Here is a 16,375-nt window from a genome sequence, read left to right as displayed (position 1 = left end):
CACCGAAAATTCTTGTTCCTATCATTTTGATGACTGGACTCTATCAATCCAGCAAGCTCTATTTACGCTGGTATAATCTCAAATCTGATTTTCACAAGTCCTACCAAGATGGTATTCATCCACCCAGTAAAGTCCAGTCCACCTGAAACTGCTCACAGTTTCCAATCATGAACTCCCTACACAGGAACTATACATCAAATTCAACCGCCACCGGCAGCGGCAGCCTGACCCGATCCCCCAGCGGCACCTTCACTCAACAGTTTTTGTCTCAGTGCTATAAGCAAGCGCGTTAGCGGGAATTCCAATTTTCAGAGCTGGTCGGGTGGAGTCGAGTATAGAACCGTCGATTCTAGTCCGGGAATGACATACCGTCTTCAAAGAGCCTCTGCTGCGAGCTCTTGGTCTGCACGACCTTCTCCAATTCCAGCAAGTTTGCATCTAGGCTCTTAATCTTGTCGTCGTAGAACTCGATCGCTTTTTGCGGTGTCTGTTGATTTGCATCAAGTTAGCGTTGGCTTGATTTGCACGATCCAGAATCTTCGGAGCAATCATCCCCATCCAACAAATGTCCTCAATCACCCCAAGTCCTCCAATCCAAAGATCCAAAAGAACAGAGCCCATGCTTCAGGAAAACCAAGAAAGAAAGGGTTAGAGAGGAGAAAAAAGACGCACCTTCTCAACATAAAACCCCGTCCCAACATCAACGAGGACCTTTTCGCGATCCGCCAATTTCCCCTTCACGTAGAGCGAGCTAGTCAACGGCACCAAGATATCATCTTTTCCGTCGGTGCCCTTCTTCTTCGAGCCCAGGACGCCTTCGTTGATGGAGCGCACGCAGTCGCGGAACTTGGACTGCGCGGCGCGCAGCTTGGCGTGCGAGGTGGTCAGGTGTTCGAGTTCCGTGGAGAGGCGGGATTGCAGGGCGCGGAGCTGCTGGGAGGAGAGGGAGTTGATGTTGACTTTTGGGCGAGGGGTTGTGGTCAGTTATGCGGGTTTTGATTGTAGGTGTTTATTTGGAGGAGGAGGGACTTTACCTGCGCCTGGAGGGGGGTCGGATGCGGGGGTGTTTGGAGGGGGCATTTTTGTTTGGTGTGTGGAGGGTCGAAGGGAGGTTTGGACGGTGAGTGAGCTGAAGTTTTGAGGGGGAGGGAATTGGAGATCGAGGGTCCGGAGAGGAGCTTCGGAGACACTCTTGAGGGGTTGAGGTCCGTCGAGCCGAAAGGAGCTGCGGATGTTGAACGATGGAGATCTTTCTTTCGAGCGTCACGTTCGGGGATTCTGGTTTGAGTTTAGCGTGATGCTGATTCAGCGGGCACTCCTTGTAGTGTGTTTTGGATGCCTGAGGCTTTACTATGTTTGTATATGCAACTAACGTTTAAACAGTCCTTTTCTCCCTGACAACCATGTTGGGCATCTCGCATAGTCTGGAATATTAATTTATTGGCCATGAATAGCAGTTCTACAAAGACAGAAGAATGTAAAAGAGAGAAAGCATACAAAGTAAACAAATCCATCCCCCCTTTGAAATCCCATAAGCAGCAATGCCGTGGTTCAAATCCATCAGAAGAACTACTCAACAGCAGTTGAAAGCCTCACAAGCAATTGACTGAACTGAGTCTCCTCCACTATCAAGACAATACCTTGTCGAAGGGTATCTCGTTCAGCCGCGACGGTTTTGGGAATTTCACTCTCCAAAGCTTTCAGTATGGTCAGGACCATTCCGAAAAGATTCACCTCTATGTTCCGTTGAACCGAATAGAGTCTCCTACCCCACATGGCATGTAAATACTCCGATCTGGTATAGAAGTCTCCTCTTAGCACGGTCTCGTACGCTTTATTGCCCAATAAATTGGGCAGAGTGGCGAAGAGCAATTGCGAGAGCGTGCAGATCAGCTCATCGGGATACATGTTCAGCTTATGAAAGAGTATCATGTTCTCCACCACCTCCGGCGAGATGTGTAATCTGAGCCAGCCTGATACGTACAAGGCCCACCTTCGCCAATTCATGTATTCACGGCTCATCGGATCGGGACGAGGTAGATGCGGATTGATCAACTGTGTCAAGTCCCAACAATCCAACGCGGCTTGGGCGTAGTAGACCCAGCGGTCAAAGTCGTGCCGGCCTTGGAGTATGGAAATCGTAGGCAGAGTAATGTTGGTTCTTTCTGGAAGATTGTATCCTTGATTGTGCGGCTCAGGAAGGTAATCTGGCGCATATTGCATATTGCTCGGTAAAGGAGGGACCTGAGAGAGGCCTTCGAAGGGAGGAAAAACGACGCGCTGGGTAGGTCTAGCCATTTGAGCTTTCGGGAGAGTCAGGCAGGGTTGTGTCATGGTAGTAAAAAAGGCTGTGTGAGAGTATTAATAGAGTTGTCCAAGTATAGAAGATTGAAGGATAGTTCTGAACATATATGGATGATGAGTGGATAGCACGATGAGAACAAGAAGTTAAAGGCCATAGAGGATTCCAGAGTGATTAGAGGGTATACTTGCCTTCCCGATTTGCACTTTCCTTTCATTTAACGAAGTATAAGGAAGGAAGCCTCGTTGCCGGAGTCACCGCGGTGATCAAAATAGGAATTGACCAAGAGTGGAGTATCGGGAGAGATTGATGCGAGTGTTGCGAATAAATATCGATAGAATTGTAGTAGTAGTATTGATTAATGTCCGGTCAGAGAGTGGCGATAGCCCTCACTGAAGACCTCCTATGGGGTATAAGGGATGTGCAATGCTAAGAGATGACTTATAATATATAATAAAAAGACCAGTTAACAAAGCGCATGCACTCCGGCGCTATTTCCATATAATTATATGACAGGGTCCTAGGGAGCGTATTCTATAAAAGTTAGGATTTGATAACCATCGACTGCCCGCCTATTCTACGTATAGCTGGGCGGCAGAGGTTTATCTGGTGAGTTGGTATTAGAAGATATAATAAGCGAATTACAAGCCACCTGTGTAGAACCGGGCGGCGGTAAATATCGATAGAGAGACTGCAGGTGATAATTTAAATAAATATCTATAGCTACTGGAGAACAACCATCAATTTATTGAGGAAGAAGAGGACTTTCCAGGCTTTACAAGTTTAGAGGTTTAGAGGAGTTAAGCAAACAGCGAAAAAAGTAGGCAGTTTGTACCTGAGACATCTACAACTCCTATATACTTAATTTCCTCTGCCACTTCTTGGCATTCTCTTTCCGTATTATTGCTCAGCCCTTGCCGCTTTTTGCTCACTGAGTAAATCTGAGCATGCCCTTGAACTGTGAATCAACTGTGAATACAGGTGACCTGACCTCTTGGAAGTGGGTCATGACTGCGAACTTGTCCCACTCCTCTAAACTTACCTGGGGGCGGATGCTCAATCGAGCCATGGTTATTTCTGACCTGAAGCCCATCGTTTTGCACGGAATGATTTCGATGCCATAGTCGACTAAACATGCTTCGTTTATAGTTCATAAAAAGGCTTGCTGTCTACATCTCAGCTGAATGTGGGGCACCTCCTCAGGTTCACCACCAGGTGACTTCCGTGGCGCTAAGATACGGAAATTGATTGGCAACAACCCACAGAACATGCAGTCGGCCCTGAGTAAGTTAGGGTGAGTTCTAATCCTAGGAATCAGTGTGACTCAGAAGTCAAGGGATTAGTTGGAAGAATTCTAGAGTCAAGCTTTCCCGCTTGGATGTCATGTTGACTTAGGGTTGTGAGAACCTCGCAAAATCCGTTCCGTCTTCTTCCACCCTTTCTCTCGTGAACCAACATCCCACATGGAGAATGCTTGATCCGCAGGGGATGTCCTTCGCGATAGGCTGTCTGGCCGTGTTACTAGCCGGTCTGATCTGTATTCCGGCTATCAAGAGTATCACTAGCCGAGTCGCGCGCAAGGCGGCCCGGGAAGATGAGCGGTCACTGGCAAAGGTTGCCTATCGTGATGATGACGGCGAGGCAACCGAGGAATCGCTGCGGGCATTTTCGGATAAATGGCAGCGAATCTTGATCACCCTGACCTCGATCTCCGGACTACTAGTTACGCTGGCTCTGGCCGTTCTGACAACGTTGAATGACAGCACCAACTACACGTCGTTCGTATGGCTGCAATTCGGTGTCTGGGTATGGTTTCAGTCCAATAAAGTTGTCTCGGTGACCATAGGTCTGATCCCAATCTAGGTCTTTCTCTCCATTCAAACGGTTGTCTTTTTCACGGAGCCACGGCCAACACACCGATTTGACCACGCCGGCTATGCACTTTGGGGCAGTTTCATCGCCGTAGCGCTTCCTGGGGCGCAGATCAACTTAGCCTCTTACGGCGGCAAAGCTCTCCCTCACACCCGCGCCTGGGTCGTTCTACTGATCGTGCAGATTGCCTGCGCACTCTTCCGAGGCTTGTTCTGCGCTCTCCTACCGCGCCGACCCGACGTGTATTTTGAGGGCCAACTGGTAGACCAGCAATTGACAGTCTCCGTACTCAGCCGATTCACATTTTCCTGGGCCAACACTCTTCTCCAATATGCAGTCAAAAACAGGACACTGGAAATCGACAGTCTTCCGAAGCTGCCATTGCCCGTGCGCGCACACAGCCTGCGAGCCAACTTCGAGCGAGCCCTGAGATCGCGAAAGATTTGGAAAGCGATCATTTTCGCTCACTACAAGTCCATTTGTCTGCAGATGATGTGGACTGTGGCAGCCTGCTTCCTGAGTTTCTGTCCCCAGGTCGCTTTGTATAATATCTTGAACTCCATGGAAGCCCGCGGAACGGAGTCGTGGGCTGCCCTCCAATCTTGGATTTGGGTCCTTTCCTTGGGAATCCTGATGCTGGCGGCTTCCAGCATTGAGGCCTGGATGTTCTGGGTGATTTGCCACCGGCTTGGTCTTCCCATCTACGAGGAACTATCCGCCACGATCTTTGCCAAGGCTATGCGCAGAAAGGATGCAAAGAATACCAAGAAATCTAGAGGTGCGGATGATAAGCCTGACGCCTCGTCCAAGACACTACTGGAAGAGCAGGAAGATGAAGACGGCGATGAAGAGGCACTGAAGAAAAACCGACAGAGCGTCATCAATCTTGTTGCCATGGACGCTAGGCGGATTGCGGACTTTGCAACCTTTTACTACCTCATCCCGCTCGCGACAATCAAGGTACTCCTAGGCTGCGTTTTCTTGGTCAATATTCTCGGATGGCGCAGCACAATTGCCGGTCTGGGTATTTCAGTTCTCGTCACGCCGCTGAATGTCTCCGTCGCCAAGAAGTACACCAATGCCCAGGACCGTCTGATGAAGGCCCGAGACCAAAAAATGGCCGTCGTGACGGAGGTACTTCAGGGAATCAGGCAGATCAAGTTCTCTGCTCTAGAGCTGCAGTGGCAGAAACGCATCGGGGAGGTGCGCGAGACGGAGCTGACGGCTTTGTGGACCTCGTTCCTCTGTGATATCGGCCTGATCTCAATTTGGATTCTCGGGCCTGTTGGGTTGTCAGCTGTGTCTCTCATGGTGTATGCTCTGATTAATCATGGCCTCAAGGCGTCAGTCGCCTTCACGGCCATGTCAGTTTTTAATTCCCTAGAGCAATCGCTGGCTATTGTCCCAGAAATAGTGGCGGATGGTTTGGAAGCCAAGGTCAGCGCAGACCGCATTGACAAGTACATGAAGACACCTGATAAGGTCATCAACACGGTCCCCGCTGAGTATATCGCCTTTGAAAATGCTTCGGTGGCATGGCCCGCAGATCAAATAGAGGACGAGGCAGTGGATGAGAACCGGTTTGCGCTTCGAGTTTTGGATGTGGCATTCCCCATGAAGGGTCTTAGTGTCGTGTCTGGTCGAACTGGATCTGGAAAGAGTCTGCTGCTTTCATGCCTTTTGGGAGAATGCGAAGTTCTCGAAGGAACTGTCAAAGTCCCTGTTCCCCCTCCTATCGGTGACCGTTTCGATCACCTGGCAACCTCCGCTAACTGGAATATCGACTCTGCCATCGCTTATGTTGCCCAAATTCCGTGGATTGAAAACGCAACGATCAAAGACAATATCCTGTTCGGGCTGCCGTTCGACCCAGAGCGCTATAAGAAGGTGCTATTCGCATGTGCCTTGCAAAAGGATTTCGATATGCTTCCCGATGGCGAAATGACAGATATCGGCGCCAATGGCGTCAATCTCAGTGGTGGCCAGCGGTGGCGCGTATCATTTGCTCGGGCATTGTATTCTCGCGCAGGCATTCTCATCATGGATGATATTTTCAGCGCCCTGGATGCCCACACGGGCCGTCATGTCTATGAGCATGCTCTTACTGGAGAACTTGGTCAGAACCGCACTCGAATTTTGGTCACGCATCATGTCGCTCTCTGTCTTCCTCGTGCGGACTACTCGGTGCTTCTGGATAACGGTTGTGTCCAGTATGCGGGCACGATCGATGAGCTGAAAAAGTTAAATCACCTGGAAGATATCCTGCAAGAAAATGTTGCGGATGGAGTCACCGAGGGCGATGAGATTCTCAATGACGAGGAAACAGCGCCTCAGAAAGTCATCTCGAATACCTCTTGTCAGCATCCGAGCAAGGCAACGAACGGTGCTACCCCGGCTGAGCTCACGAGCACCAAAAACCCCAGGAAGTTCGTGGAAGAGGAGAAGCGCGAGACTGGCAAGGTAAAGCTGGCCGTATACACGGCTTATTTGTCCAAGGGTGGCCATTGGACTTACTGGCTGCTGGCAAGCGTGGTCTATGTCAGCAGTTTGACGCTCATGGTCGGACGAGTAGGTAGAATGCCCCTACTGAACATATCTCACATCTGATTATTCATTCTAACAGGCGTGGTGGGTCAATATTTGGACCAATTCTTCGTCCAGCACACGGGCGCATTCCGAGCAGTTCTCTGCCCTCCTGCAGCATCCGATGAATGAACCGAGAACGACTCGTAGAGACGACAATCTCGCCATGTATCTGAGCGTCTATGTCGGCATTTCCGTGCTTGCCTGTGTGGCTGGAACAGCTAGATACTATTTTATGCTCAACGCCGCCGTCAAGGGCTCGAGGAACCTGTTCAAAGGGCTGATTTTCGCTGTGCTTCGCGCTCCGCTCCGATGGCTCGATACCGTTCCCCTTGGACGAATTCTCAATAGATTCACTGCGGACTTCCACATGATCGACTCTCGACTCGGGTACGATATTGGATTCACGGTTACCAAGGTCCTGGAGGTGCTCGGGGTCTTGGTTGCCGGCATGCTTGTCTCGCCCGTGGTGATCATCTTTGCCGTCGCTCTGCTTTTGGTCTCCCTCAAGCTGGCTCTGATCTATTTGGCTGGCGCGCGAGAGATTAAGCGTATAGAGTCGATTGCCAAGAGCCCTGTGTTTGAGCAATTCGGGTCTAGTTTGGCCGGCTTAGTGACCATCCGCGCCTTCAACAAGAGCGATGCCTACATTGGAATTATTTACAACAAGATCAACTGTCATGCCCAGGCCTGGTGGAACATGTGGCTGTTTAACCGTTGGCTTGGCTTCCGGATGAACCTCCTTGGTGCCATCTTCGCAACTTTCACCGCAGCCCTGGTTGTTTGCGTTCCCGGCATCACAGCCTCTCTGGCAGGATTCGCTCTTAGCTTTGCCCTTCAGTACAACTCAGCCATCTCAATGGCCGTGCGCCAGTATGCCAGCACCGAGCTGAACATGAACGCTACCGAGCGCGTTATCGAGTACTCCACCATCGAGCTTGAGAACCAGGGCGGTGCCGATGCACCCGCCGCCTGGCCCACGGAAGGACGGCTGGAGGTGACCGACTTGGTGGTTGGGTATGCGCCAGACTTGCCTCCTGTACTTAATGGTCTGAGCTTCACCGTCGAGAAGAACCAGCGAGTCGGTGTGGTCGGTCGGACAGGTGCAGGCAAGTCTTCGTTGACTCTGGCCCTGTTCCGGTTCCTTGAAGCGCGCGAAGGCCAAATCATGATTGATGGACTCGATGTATCCAAGATCAAGCTTCATGATCTGCGCAGCCGATTGGCCATTATCCCGCAGGACCCGGTTCTGTTCTCCGGGACGGTGCGTTCGAACTTGGACCCGTTTAACGAATATAGTGACGAAGACCTGTACGATACATTGGCACGCGTGCACTTGATCTCTTCTACCTCTGACGACGATAAGACTCTGACTTCACGCACTGCCATGCCACGACACCCAGGCAGCACCGGCGCAACGACGCCAGACACGGCGACCGCAACCGCCAATGCCAATGCCAACATCTTTACATCTCTCGGCGCTACGATTTCCGAGGGCGGCCTCAATGTCTCCCAGGGACAGCGGCAGCTCCTGTGTCTGGCCCGGGCTATCGTCGCCCGCCCCAAGATCATGGTTCTGGACGAAGCCACTTCCGCCGTGGACATGGAAACCGACGCGTTGATCCAGATGTCCATCCGCGCGGAGTTCGGACGCAACGCCACCACCCTGCTAGTCATCGCGCACCGATTGAGTACGATTGCGGATTTCGACCGGATTCTTGTCCTGGATGCCGGCAAGGCGGTTGAGTTTGGCTCTCCGAAGGACTTGATGGGTATTCAGGGCGGGTTGTTTAAGAATCTAGTAGAGAACAGCGGGGAGAAGGATATGTTGAAAACGATGATTTTCGGTTGAAAGGAAGAAAAGTTCAGGTTTGTGGGTTTTGTTTGCTTGTTTACGTATAGATTCAAATTTGCGTCCAGATTACAGTAAACACATCGAGGGATAAAGAATAAAGTCATTGTTACATTCTCTGCAGATTCATTCCTTATCCAAGTTATTATCATTATTTAATCAAGTTTATTGTCCATACCGAGCCCCTAGGGCTATGACAGACCGTGTGTCGTCGGCCTGAGGCTAGGCCTCAGGCCCCTATCAGTTCCTAGGGCTATTCCCTCGTTTGTATACATTCTGTTCCTTTTCCTCGCCCCATACCGCCTTCTTGTGCAGGGCCTTTGAGCATGTTTGCTCTCCTTGGGATTCTAGCGGGGTGGGTGACGCCTAGATGTGACCAGGCCACCCTTCCTGTTAGCCTTCTCCGGTCCGTTCAGCCTCCTCTAGAGTTTCTAGGCCCCTTTCATCATCTCTCTCTGCCCTGTGTTGGTCCTTCTGGTGTTGTTCTCCAGAAAGAGCCACGCCTGTATTAGCTATAAAGTCCAGTAGGGCTTTAGTGGCTTTAGGCTCCTTGAAGAACCTACTTTCTGGGTAGGTTTCTTGCACGGAAGGTCTTACTATTCCCGCTTTATCTAGAGCTGTATATAGTACCTTTCGTTGCCGTCGCCATTGTCTGCAGCTGGCTAGTATATGAGAGACTGTCTTCCTAGGAGCTTGGCAATTTTGGCAGGTCGCTCTTTCCCGAGATTTTATGCGGCATAGATATGATCCGGTAGCTGCATGTCCTACCTTCATCTGAAAGTATTGGCTAGCTAGGCCCTTAGTAGCTGTTGCTGCTATAGGATCCAGTCGCCAGCCTCTTCCAGATTTATAGGTTCTCTGTGTCGATTGTGATCTCCGGTTAAGACTATTCTCTAGACAGTGTTGTCTGTTTGTTCTCATCCACAATTGGTTATCTACCTACCGCAAGCATGTTGGCTTCAGTGATGATGATCAGTGCGAGTTTGGAGCGCAAGGAACAGTCACCCACGTACTGGTGGTCTGTCCAAACTTGAGGATGCTTCGAAGAGAGTTGAGAAGAGAAGCCGGGGACGCATTCAATAGCATATTGAGTCTGCTGGGAGGCTCAAAACAAAGTGAGAAAGGTAAACTAGTTACCGTCTCGCAAGCCAGGACAGTCCAGGCCGTGCTAGACTTCGCTGAGGCGTCACAACAGTTCCGCAGTCGCGCGCCACGAGGGCAGCCTAACATTGAGAGCAGCAATTAGGCCACGGCAGGCCTTGACGAGGCTCTAAGTTCGTTTTTAAGAAGGAATCACTCTACATGTACGTACATAGATATTCATAGTTGTAGTAGCCTGCATATCGCTTTCATAGCGAGAAGTCAGAGTAAATGACTCACACATACACACATACACACACACACACACACACACACACACACACACACTACTTTACTGTTGAGGAACAGCTTGCACGCCGGCAGCCTAGTAGCCAATGTCAGTCTCATAGCCGAACGCCAATCAAGAACGGGTCGTTGCAAAAGCCTTTGAAGTTGGAACTCTTCATGTCCCGAAATCCGTTCAATTGCGCCCCTCTTCCAGTCCCAAGTGTAATGGTTATTCGTTCAACTGTGATGAGTCTTGGAGGCTGCGGCCTCCAAAACATGGTCCAGGCGTGACGGACCAAGTCTCCGCAGTGAACGAAAGCTCTCTTCTCTCTCTCATGTATTCTGGATCCACATAGACTTTTACTCCCACCGAACTACAACCTAAATTGAAGACCCTGAATATCACATACACACGATCCAGTGCTCCGCGCCCAGATGCTCCGCAGTAAAGATTTTGCAGCTGGTTCGTTTGATCGTCAGCTTGTGACAAGCAAATAGTACTAAGATTGACACATATCGACTTACTCTTTTATACTGATTTTTGCTCATATAGAATGGGGTTTCCCAGGACATCGTTGTTGCTTTGACTTCGAGATAGTATGTAGGTCGTCGTCCTACCCAGGTATCTGCGTGTAAGTACCCCTTGTCAACCAATAGGGCAGTGAAGATGCCGTCTCTGTCAGCATATAATATATCCGCTGTCTCTCGCCCATTCCACGGAGCCAGATCTTCATAATCTTCGTGAACGTTCACGTAATGACGAATTGTACTCTGCCAATTATCATGAGAGAAGTCCGGCAGCGTCGGGGCTAAGCGTGACAACAATTCAAAGACCTACTTCGGACTTAGCAAGAAGCCATATAACGAGCCGAGGAATCACGAATAGACTCACAAATAATTCTCCTGCTGCCCCAATGCGCTTATCACGTTCAATTTTTTCCATTGTACGGAGCCGGAAATAGTCGCCACCTTCGGAAAAATAAGCGTCCAGACCATGACTGAGTGCTGCCATATCGAAAGGATCTCGGCTCGGAAACACAGCATCCCTGGCGGCAGAAACAACGTGACGAAGGAGTCTGTGATATTCTGAATCCGCCGGCAGACTGACAGGCTCAAGATCAGATTGTCGAGGAACGATGTGACCAGTCGTTGTTTGCGCGGAACGTGCAGAAAAACCCAACCCACCAAGGGAAGTGCGTGCTGTTCCTGGAAATGGGGTAGTGCCTCCGGGGATATCAATCGGGGCATCATATGGCCCATAAGAAGTGGAGTCATCTGAATTCCAGACCGAGACATGTCCACTGTCGCTACTAACGGTAGCCCGTGTGGTGTGGGTGCCGTCGGTGGCCGTCACGTCCGGAAGGGCAGTAACTTCCATGTCGATATGAATCGGATCTTCTGGCGTTTCAACTAACAAGATCCCTGCTCTGTCAAGAGCTAGAGACACATATTCACTCGATGCCTGTATGAGATTTTGCATCACGTTCAGAGCCCTCTCGTCGAATGGCTCAGAGATCCCCGTAGACGGCTCGGTAAGGATCCAATCTAAAAGGGCCCTGGGCATCCTGTCAAGGAAGCATAGGTACTGGGCCTTCTCATTCCTCGGAACATATATCTTTAGTGCGGACCCGTCTTCTTGGAGGTGTAGTTCGCTTTTGGCGACTTCAACTCTGATATCCTTCCCGTCCTGATTGAGGTGTAACTCCGAGGTGATGCCATCTGTCTCACTAACATCAATGTTCTTGAGAATCTCGTAAAATCCGGCCTCGTTCTTTATCGCACGTGGACTCTGATAATGCACAGCGATTCTGCAATTCGGTTAGTAGATTTGTATCATTATCACTCTTCTGCAGATCTCACCGGAGCAGACCATGGGCTTTCTGAGCGATGTTTCGGCCCGGTGAAGTCAATCTGTGGGATTCGCCAGAATGCGCCGAGATCTCCTTGACAGATGATGACAGATATCGCGCCTCTAGCCTAGCCCATCGGAGAAATGGTGCCAGGCGTGGGAACTCGTTGAGCTCAAAGTCAAGTGACTTGACTTGGTCGGAAAAATAATGCGACAAGTGCTTGCGGTCAAATATGGTAAACTCCACCACGGAGCTGCAAAGACTGACAATACCATCGGGGTATCGGACTGGAAACACCTTGCTTGCAAGCGCCTGCGTGGGACTCGGAGGCTCTTCCTCGCCTTGGAGGTATGAATTCAGCAGCCATATCGTGTCTTTCACCTCGTTGATGGACGTTTGGCCCCTTCCTTGCTCAACCAGTTTATCGTGAACCATCTCAAGTGTCAACGTGCGAACACCCAGAAGCTCGACAAAAAAGCTGAAGAGGTCCTCGTACAGGTCGTTCAGCGCCACCATCCCTTTGATGTCAGTAGTTGTCGACCACAGACACTGAGATGGGCGGTGCCAATCGCCGTCGTCTCCATCTGTGTAATAAATAAGCTGACATTCTTCGAACTTCTCCCTGCAAGGTATGAGTTAACAAATTATCGTATGCCGGGGAAGGGACTATACCTGACTGCTCTTGCAACGCCAGGGTTCATCTCCTGCGTTAGCTTATCAATTTCCGAGTACAATTTGCATATATGGTCGAGGTTAACAGAACCATTCGCATTTTGTTCGAGCAACTCATCCATGAAATCATCTAAGCTAGCATTTGGTATGCCAAGCGTGCTTTGAAAAAATTCGGCGAGGTATATCCCATTCTTGACGTTTTCATATCGGGATTTTAGAGAGGGTTTGTAAATCATGTCTTCAGGCGCTTCCCATAAAGACCACTTGGGATCGGTCCAGAAGGCATGCTGATCACCAAGCTGGGGCACATACACGAGTCTCTCGGACATGAAAATTTTCCTGTGCCTCAAACTCAGCATATAAGACGATGACGGTTAAAATTCATGTTTTACCTAATTATATCACCACTGATATTTGGAGTCGCAGATTCGCTGTATCGGGCTTGAATTCGAAAATACAGATCAAACAATCGATCAGCCTCTATCAGTGGGCCTTCAACTTTGTAGGAGGCCTTGGCGATAAAGCGTAGAACGGCAAGGTAAAACTCCAGCTCCGACCGTGGAAACCCAAAACCCAATGACTTAGCCATGGCACTCAAGGCGGAAAGCCAGGCGCTTTTGCGCAGAGATGCGTCCACTTGAATCCACGGGAAAAAGTCGTCTTCCAGAAGGAATTGCCTGGCATAGGCTAGTTCAGGAGCAGGTACATATGCCATACCCAGAGGGTACATGTCTCCGCTTTCGCAAAGGGCATTAATGTCTAGCAACTCCTTTATCAGCTGTCGATCCGCCATGACAGTGGCGCCCTCAGACTCCCAGGAGTTCACTAAGAAGCCCAAGAAATGATCCGGACGGTGCTTTGCTATGTAGAGGCACTCTTCACTCAGCCTCCCAAAGCGAGTGAGGGGAACGGTATCACGGACATGCAGCATTTCACTCAGCCACGTCTTCCAGGTTCGGCCTTTACCCTCTGGTGGCGTCGGACAGTCCTCCATGTAATGGGAATGGAGTATTGATACATCAAGGCCTGGAGCAACTTTGCCGGTTCCCTTTGGCTCTATAGGCTCTAGTAATCGCTCGGCACCGTACGGGTTGTTGCCTGGGAAAAAGAACGTACTCTTCTGCGGTTGCCGCTTCCTGTTCTGTCGGTCTATCAGACAAACACCGTCATAGTCGGGTGGAGAGTCAGTGGAACGATCAACACGGGCAGTAAGATAAAGGAAGTGCAAATTCTGACGGGAATTCTGGGGATTAACGAAGTCCTTGGAAATGTATCTTATAATCGCTCGTCGAACACGGGATACCTCGAGTCTCCGGACTCCAAGCAGACCAAATAGTAGACTACGTTCTGGGATCTTCTCGGCAATCGGGCTAACCAAGTTCCACCCTCTATTAGTCGGGATCGGATACCCTGCGCAGTGCGAATAATAGATGGGTTTGTCGATGATCGACCGGGCTGATTTCCATTCTCCGTCAATCAACGGAATAAATGAAAGAACTTTCATCCGTTCTGAATTCGCTGAAAAGGCAGAAATTAAAATTTTTGCCACACGAGAATGCCAGTCGTCGTCAAAGGATGACCGTACCACAGAGAACTCTCCCCTGTCAAGGTCCTGACGAATTCTGTCGAGGAACCCCGCCTCGTCCAACAAGAGAAGTCCATAGCCTTCGAGAAGGTCCAAATCCTTCGTTGGATATTCAGAAGCGAGGTATTGCTCAGGCCTCAAATCCACTAGGAGGGGATCTCCATTTTTGTCCAACATATATGATGGGAGTCTTCGCATATCCCCGATGCAGCGCAGTTCGCTGTAACTTTTGGTCCACAGGACCGGGGTTCTTGAAAGGTGAAGGCGGATGTTGTCAAGTAGCTGGGCCCAAAAATAGTCCCAATGGGTTTCATTAGCTTGGGGAAGATAACGCATCCACTGGTGCCGCAGGGTTATATGCTGGCAAAATTGCGACACAGCTTTCACGAATACCCGAGCAATACGGCCGAGGAGCTTGAGGTTGCGAGCGGAGGATCGAACAATATCCTGCCGACTGGCATCTGTGACAAAATCCGCATGAATTAAGAACTGTGACCGGGTCAGCCTTTATCTAAATATGCGGGCTCGGTATCTAACTGAGAATCCAATCCTTCGTATTGGAAGGAAAGCAAAAACATCCTGTGGTTCAATAACCGGAATAGAGTCTGGAGTCAATGGGAACGCGAGTACAATCTCGGCGTTTGCATACGCCTTGCTCAAATCCTCAGCCTCTGTATAGTTTCGATTTTCACTTTTCGGAAGACCTTTAACGATTTTTTTGGTGATGTGGAAGTTTTGAATGTCAACCTGGGTCGTTTCTCCCCTCTGTGTTTCCTTTGCAAGTTTGACCAGATGGTACGGCCAGTAATGCATTGAATAGATCACAGATGAAGTTTGCTCTTCCGAGTCGTTATAAGTCCGAACCTCGATCCTTCTGAGGTTCTTCAGAAACAAGAGAAAGGTGGCTTGGAGATCCCGAAATTGCTGAAGCGTTGTCTCCCGTTGCCTCGCCAGGACCTCATCTGGCCCTCTATCATGCAAGAATAGCGTAATGCGAGTTATACCGTCCGGGACTTTCTCCTCAACCTCCTGCCAGATGGGTGATATCATGCCCATTCCCGAGTCGCCTATCCTATGCTGGAAGTAGAAAGAAAACTCTCCTGACTGTATGAGGACCTTCCAAGCCACCATGAAGACTGACTTGAATCCGATGCCTTTCTCTCCAATATAGCCCTGGGCACCCGATTTCGAGCTCTGTCCAACATTGCAGATGGCAACCAAATTCTCATGCGTAAAGCCGTCCTCATTGCACTCCAGGACTATTTGCCGGGGATATACTTGAAACGAAACGTAGGGGGTTGCTGAACGCGATCTGGCTCGGGAGTAGCTGTTATCATCCGCATTCTGCAAGAGCTCGAAGACAAATCTGGCGCTGCTGTTGTATACATTTTTGGCCAGACTTAATGTGGATTCATATCAGCTAGTCAGTCCAGGTCACTAGGGTCCATGCAAGCATATATTATGCTGTACTTACGTTATAACAGTAGACCCGATCAGCTCATCCTTTTTCAGCATGGCTTCCTCGACCTCCCGGCGGGTCTCCGGGTCCATACGTTGAAGAGTCTTTTCGCCCAAATGGCCGTGGCCTTTTGCAATTCTCCTGACGAGGTCACGGGCACTTGTGTGAGATGCCATTTTGTAACGCCGTGAAGAATGATCGGATAACTGTAAGAGAGGCTGGCTTGGAGTTTTAAATCTCACCCACCCTGCAAATGTCAACGGTAAGGGGCCAACCTGGTTAAGTCCCAGAGCCTTTTTAACGTGTTTGAAGGGTAACAATCTTAGCGCGGAGATGATAAAAGCTGCCTGTTTTAATAACGGAATGCCCGGCGCTTACATGGGACCCCCGCTTCACGATCCAGTTGATTTAAGAATCCTGCAAGGGAGAAACAACAGGCTTTGGGTGCGATAAAATATACAAAATATTCTGTGGCGTGTTTTTTAGCTGTGATCAACCTGAAATGCGAGGCTACCTCCCTGCTACTGTCTGGGGGTTAGCTCAAAAGGCTGTGCTCCCGGAAGCAATCCACTTTTTGGTAGTCTACGGCACGGAACGAGCTGCCAGTCGAAGAGCACTTCACTTCGCAACATGATCTCCTGTAGATCTGTGTCCGTATTTGTCAACACCTGCGCTATATCTCGCTATTGGCTCCACAGGAACAGTGTCACTGAAGAAAATTAGATGAAAATAGTAAGACTCGGCTCAGATGACCACTTGGTGAGGTCAGCCGCTCTTTTGCGTGAGCCAGGAGTGTCTGTGCCGCAGTGCATTAGTGTTCCTGTCCAAAGCG

General features: G+C 49.9%; 4 protein-coding genes across 4 annotated transcripts; 1 reads left to right on the top strand and 3 right to left on the bottom strand.

The window, feature by feature from the left end:
• Positions 1 to 200: 200 nt before the first annotated feature.
• Positions 201 to 1,080, bottom strand: KD926_010489 (prefoldin subunit 5; the record flags this gene model as incomplete). The annotated part of the gene is made up of 4 exons (XM_053102858.1): positions 201 to 274; positions 370 to 487; positions 673 to 959; positions 1,035 to 1,080. The coding sequence occupies 4 exons, from the start codon at positions 1,078 to 1,080 to the stop codon at positions 201 to 203; spliced, it is 525 nt and encodes a 174-aa protein (XP_052953735.1).
• Positions 1,081 to 1,569: 489 nt separating this feature from the next.
• Positions 1,570 to 2,298, bottom strand: KD926_010488 (uncharacterized protein; the record flags this gene model as incomplete). Its single annotated transcript, XM_053102857.1, has 1 exon — positions 1,570 to 2,298. One exon carries the CDS (start codon positions 2,296 to 2,298, stop codon positions 1,570 to 1,572), a length of 729 nt encoding a protein of 242 aa, XP_052953734.1.
• A 1,188-nt stretch (positions 2,299 to 3,486) lies between these two features.
• On the top strand, positions 3,487 to 8,609 carry KD926_010487 (uncharacterized protein; the record flags this gene model as incomplete). The annotated part of the gene is made up of 4 exons (XM_053102855.1): positions 3,487 to 3,586; positions 3,807 to 4,108; positions 4,166 to 6,742; positions 6,798 to 8,609. The coding sequence occupies 4 exons, from the start codon at positions 3,487 to 3,489 to the stop codon at positions 8,607 to 8,609; spliced, it is 4,791 nt and encodes a 1,596-aa protein (XP_052953733.1).
• A 1,432-nt stretch (positions 8,610 to 10,041) lies between these two features.
• KD926_010486 (uncharacterized protein) lies at positions 10,042 to 15,719 on the bottom strand (the record flags this gene model as incomplete). The annotated part of the gene is made up of 8 exons (XM_053102854.1): positions 10,042 to 10,074; positions 10,503 to 10,811; positions 10,870 to 11,785; positions 11,838 to 12,449; positions 12,500 to 12,838; positions 12,892 to 14,573; positions 14,661 to 15,483; positions 15,559 to 15,719. The coding sequence occupies 8 exons, from the start codon at positions 15,717 to 15,719 to the stop codon at positions 10,042 to 10,044; spliced, it is 4,875 nt and encodes a 1,624-aa protein (XP_052953732.1).
• Between the last annotated feature and the right edge of the window lie 656 nt (positions 15,720 to 16,375).

This window comes from Aspergillus affinis (genome assembly GCF_023601865.1).
Source record: "Aspergillus affinis strain CMG 70 chromosome Unknown NODE_80_length_173233_cov_86_490142, whole genome shotgun sequence".
In the NCBI taxonomy this organism is placed as follows: Eukaryota; Fungi; Ascomycota; class Eurotiomycetes; order Eurotiales; family Aspergillaceae; genus Aspergillus; species Aspergillus affinis.
The sequence above is the reverse complement of the archived record's forward strand: the minus strand, read 5'-3'. Positions and strand labels throughout refer to the sequence as shown.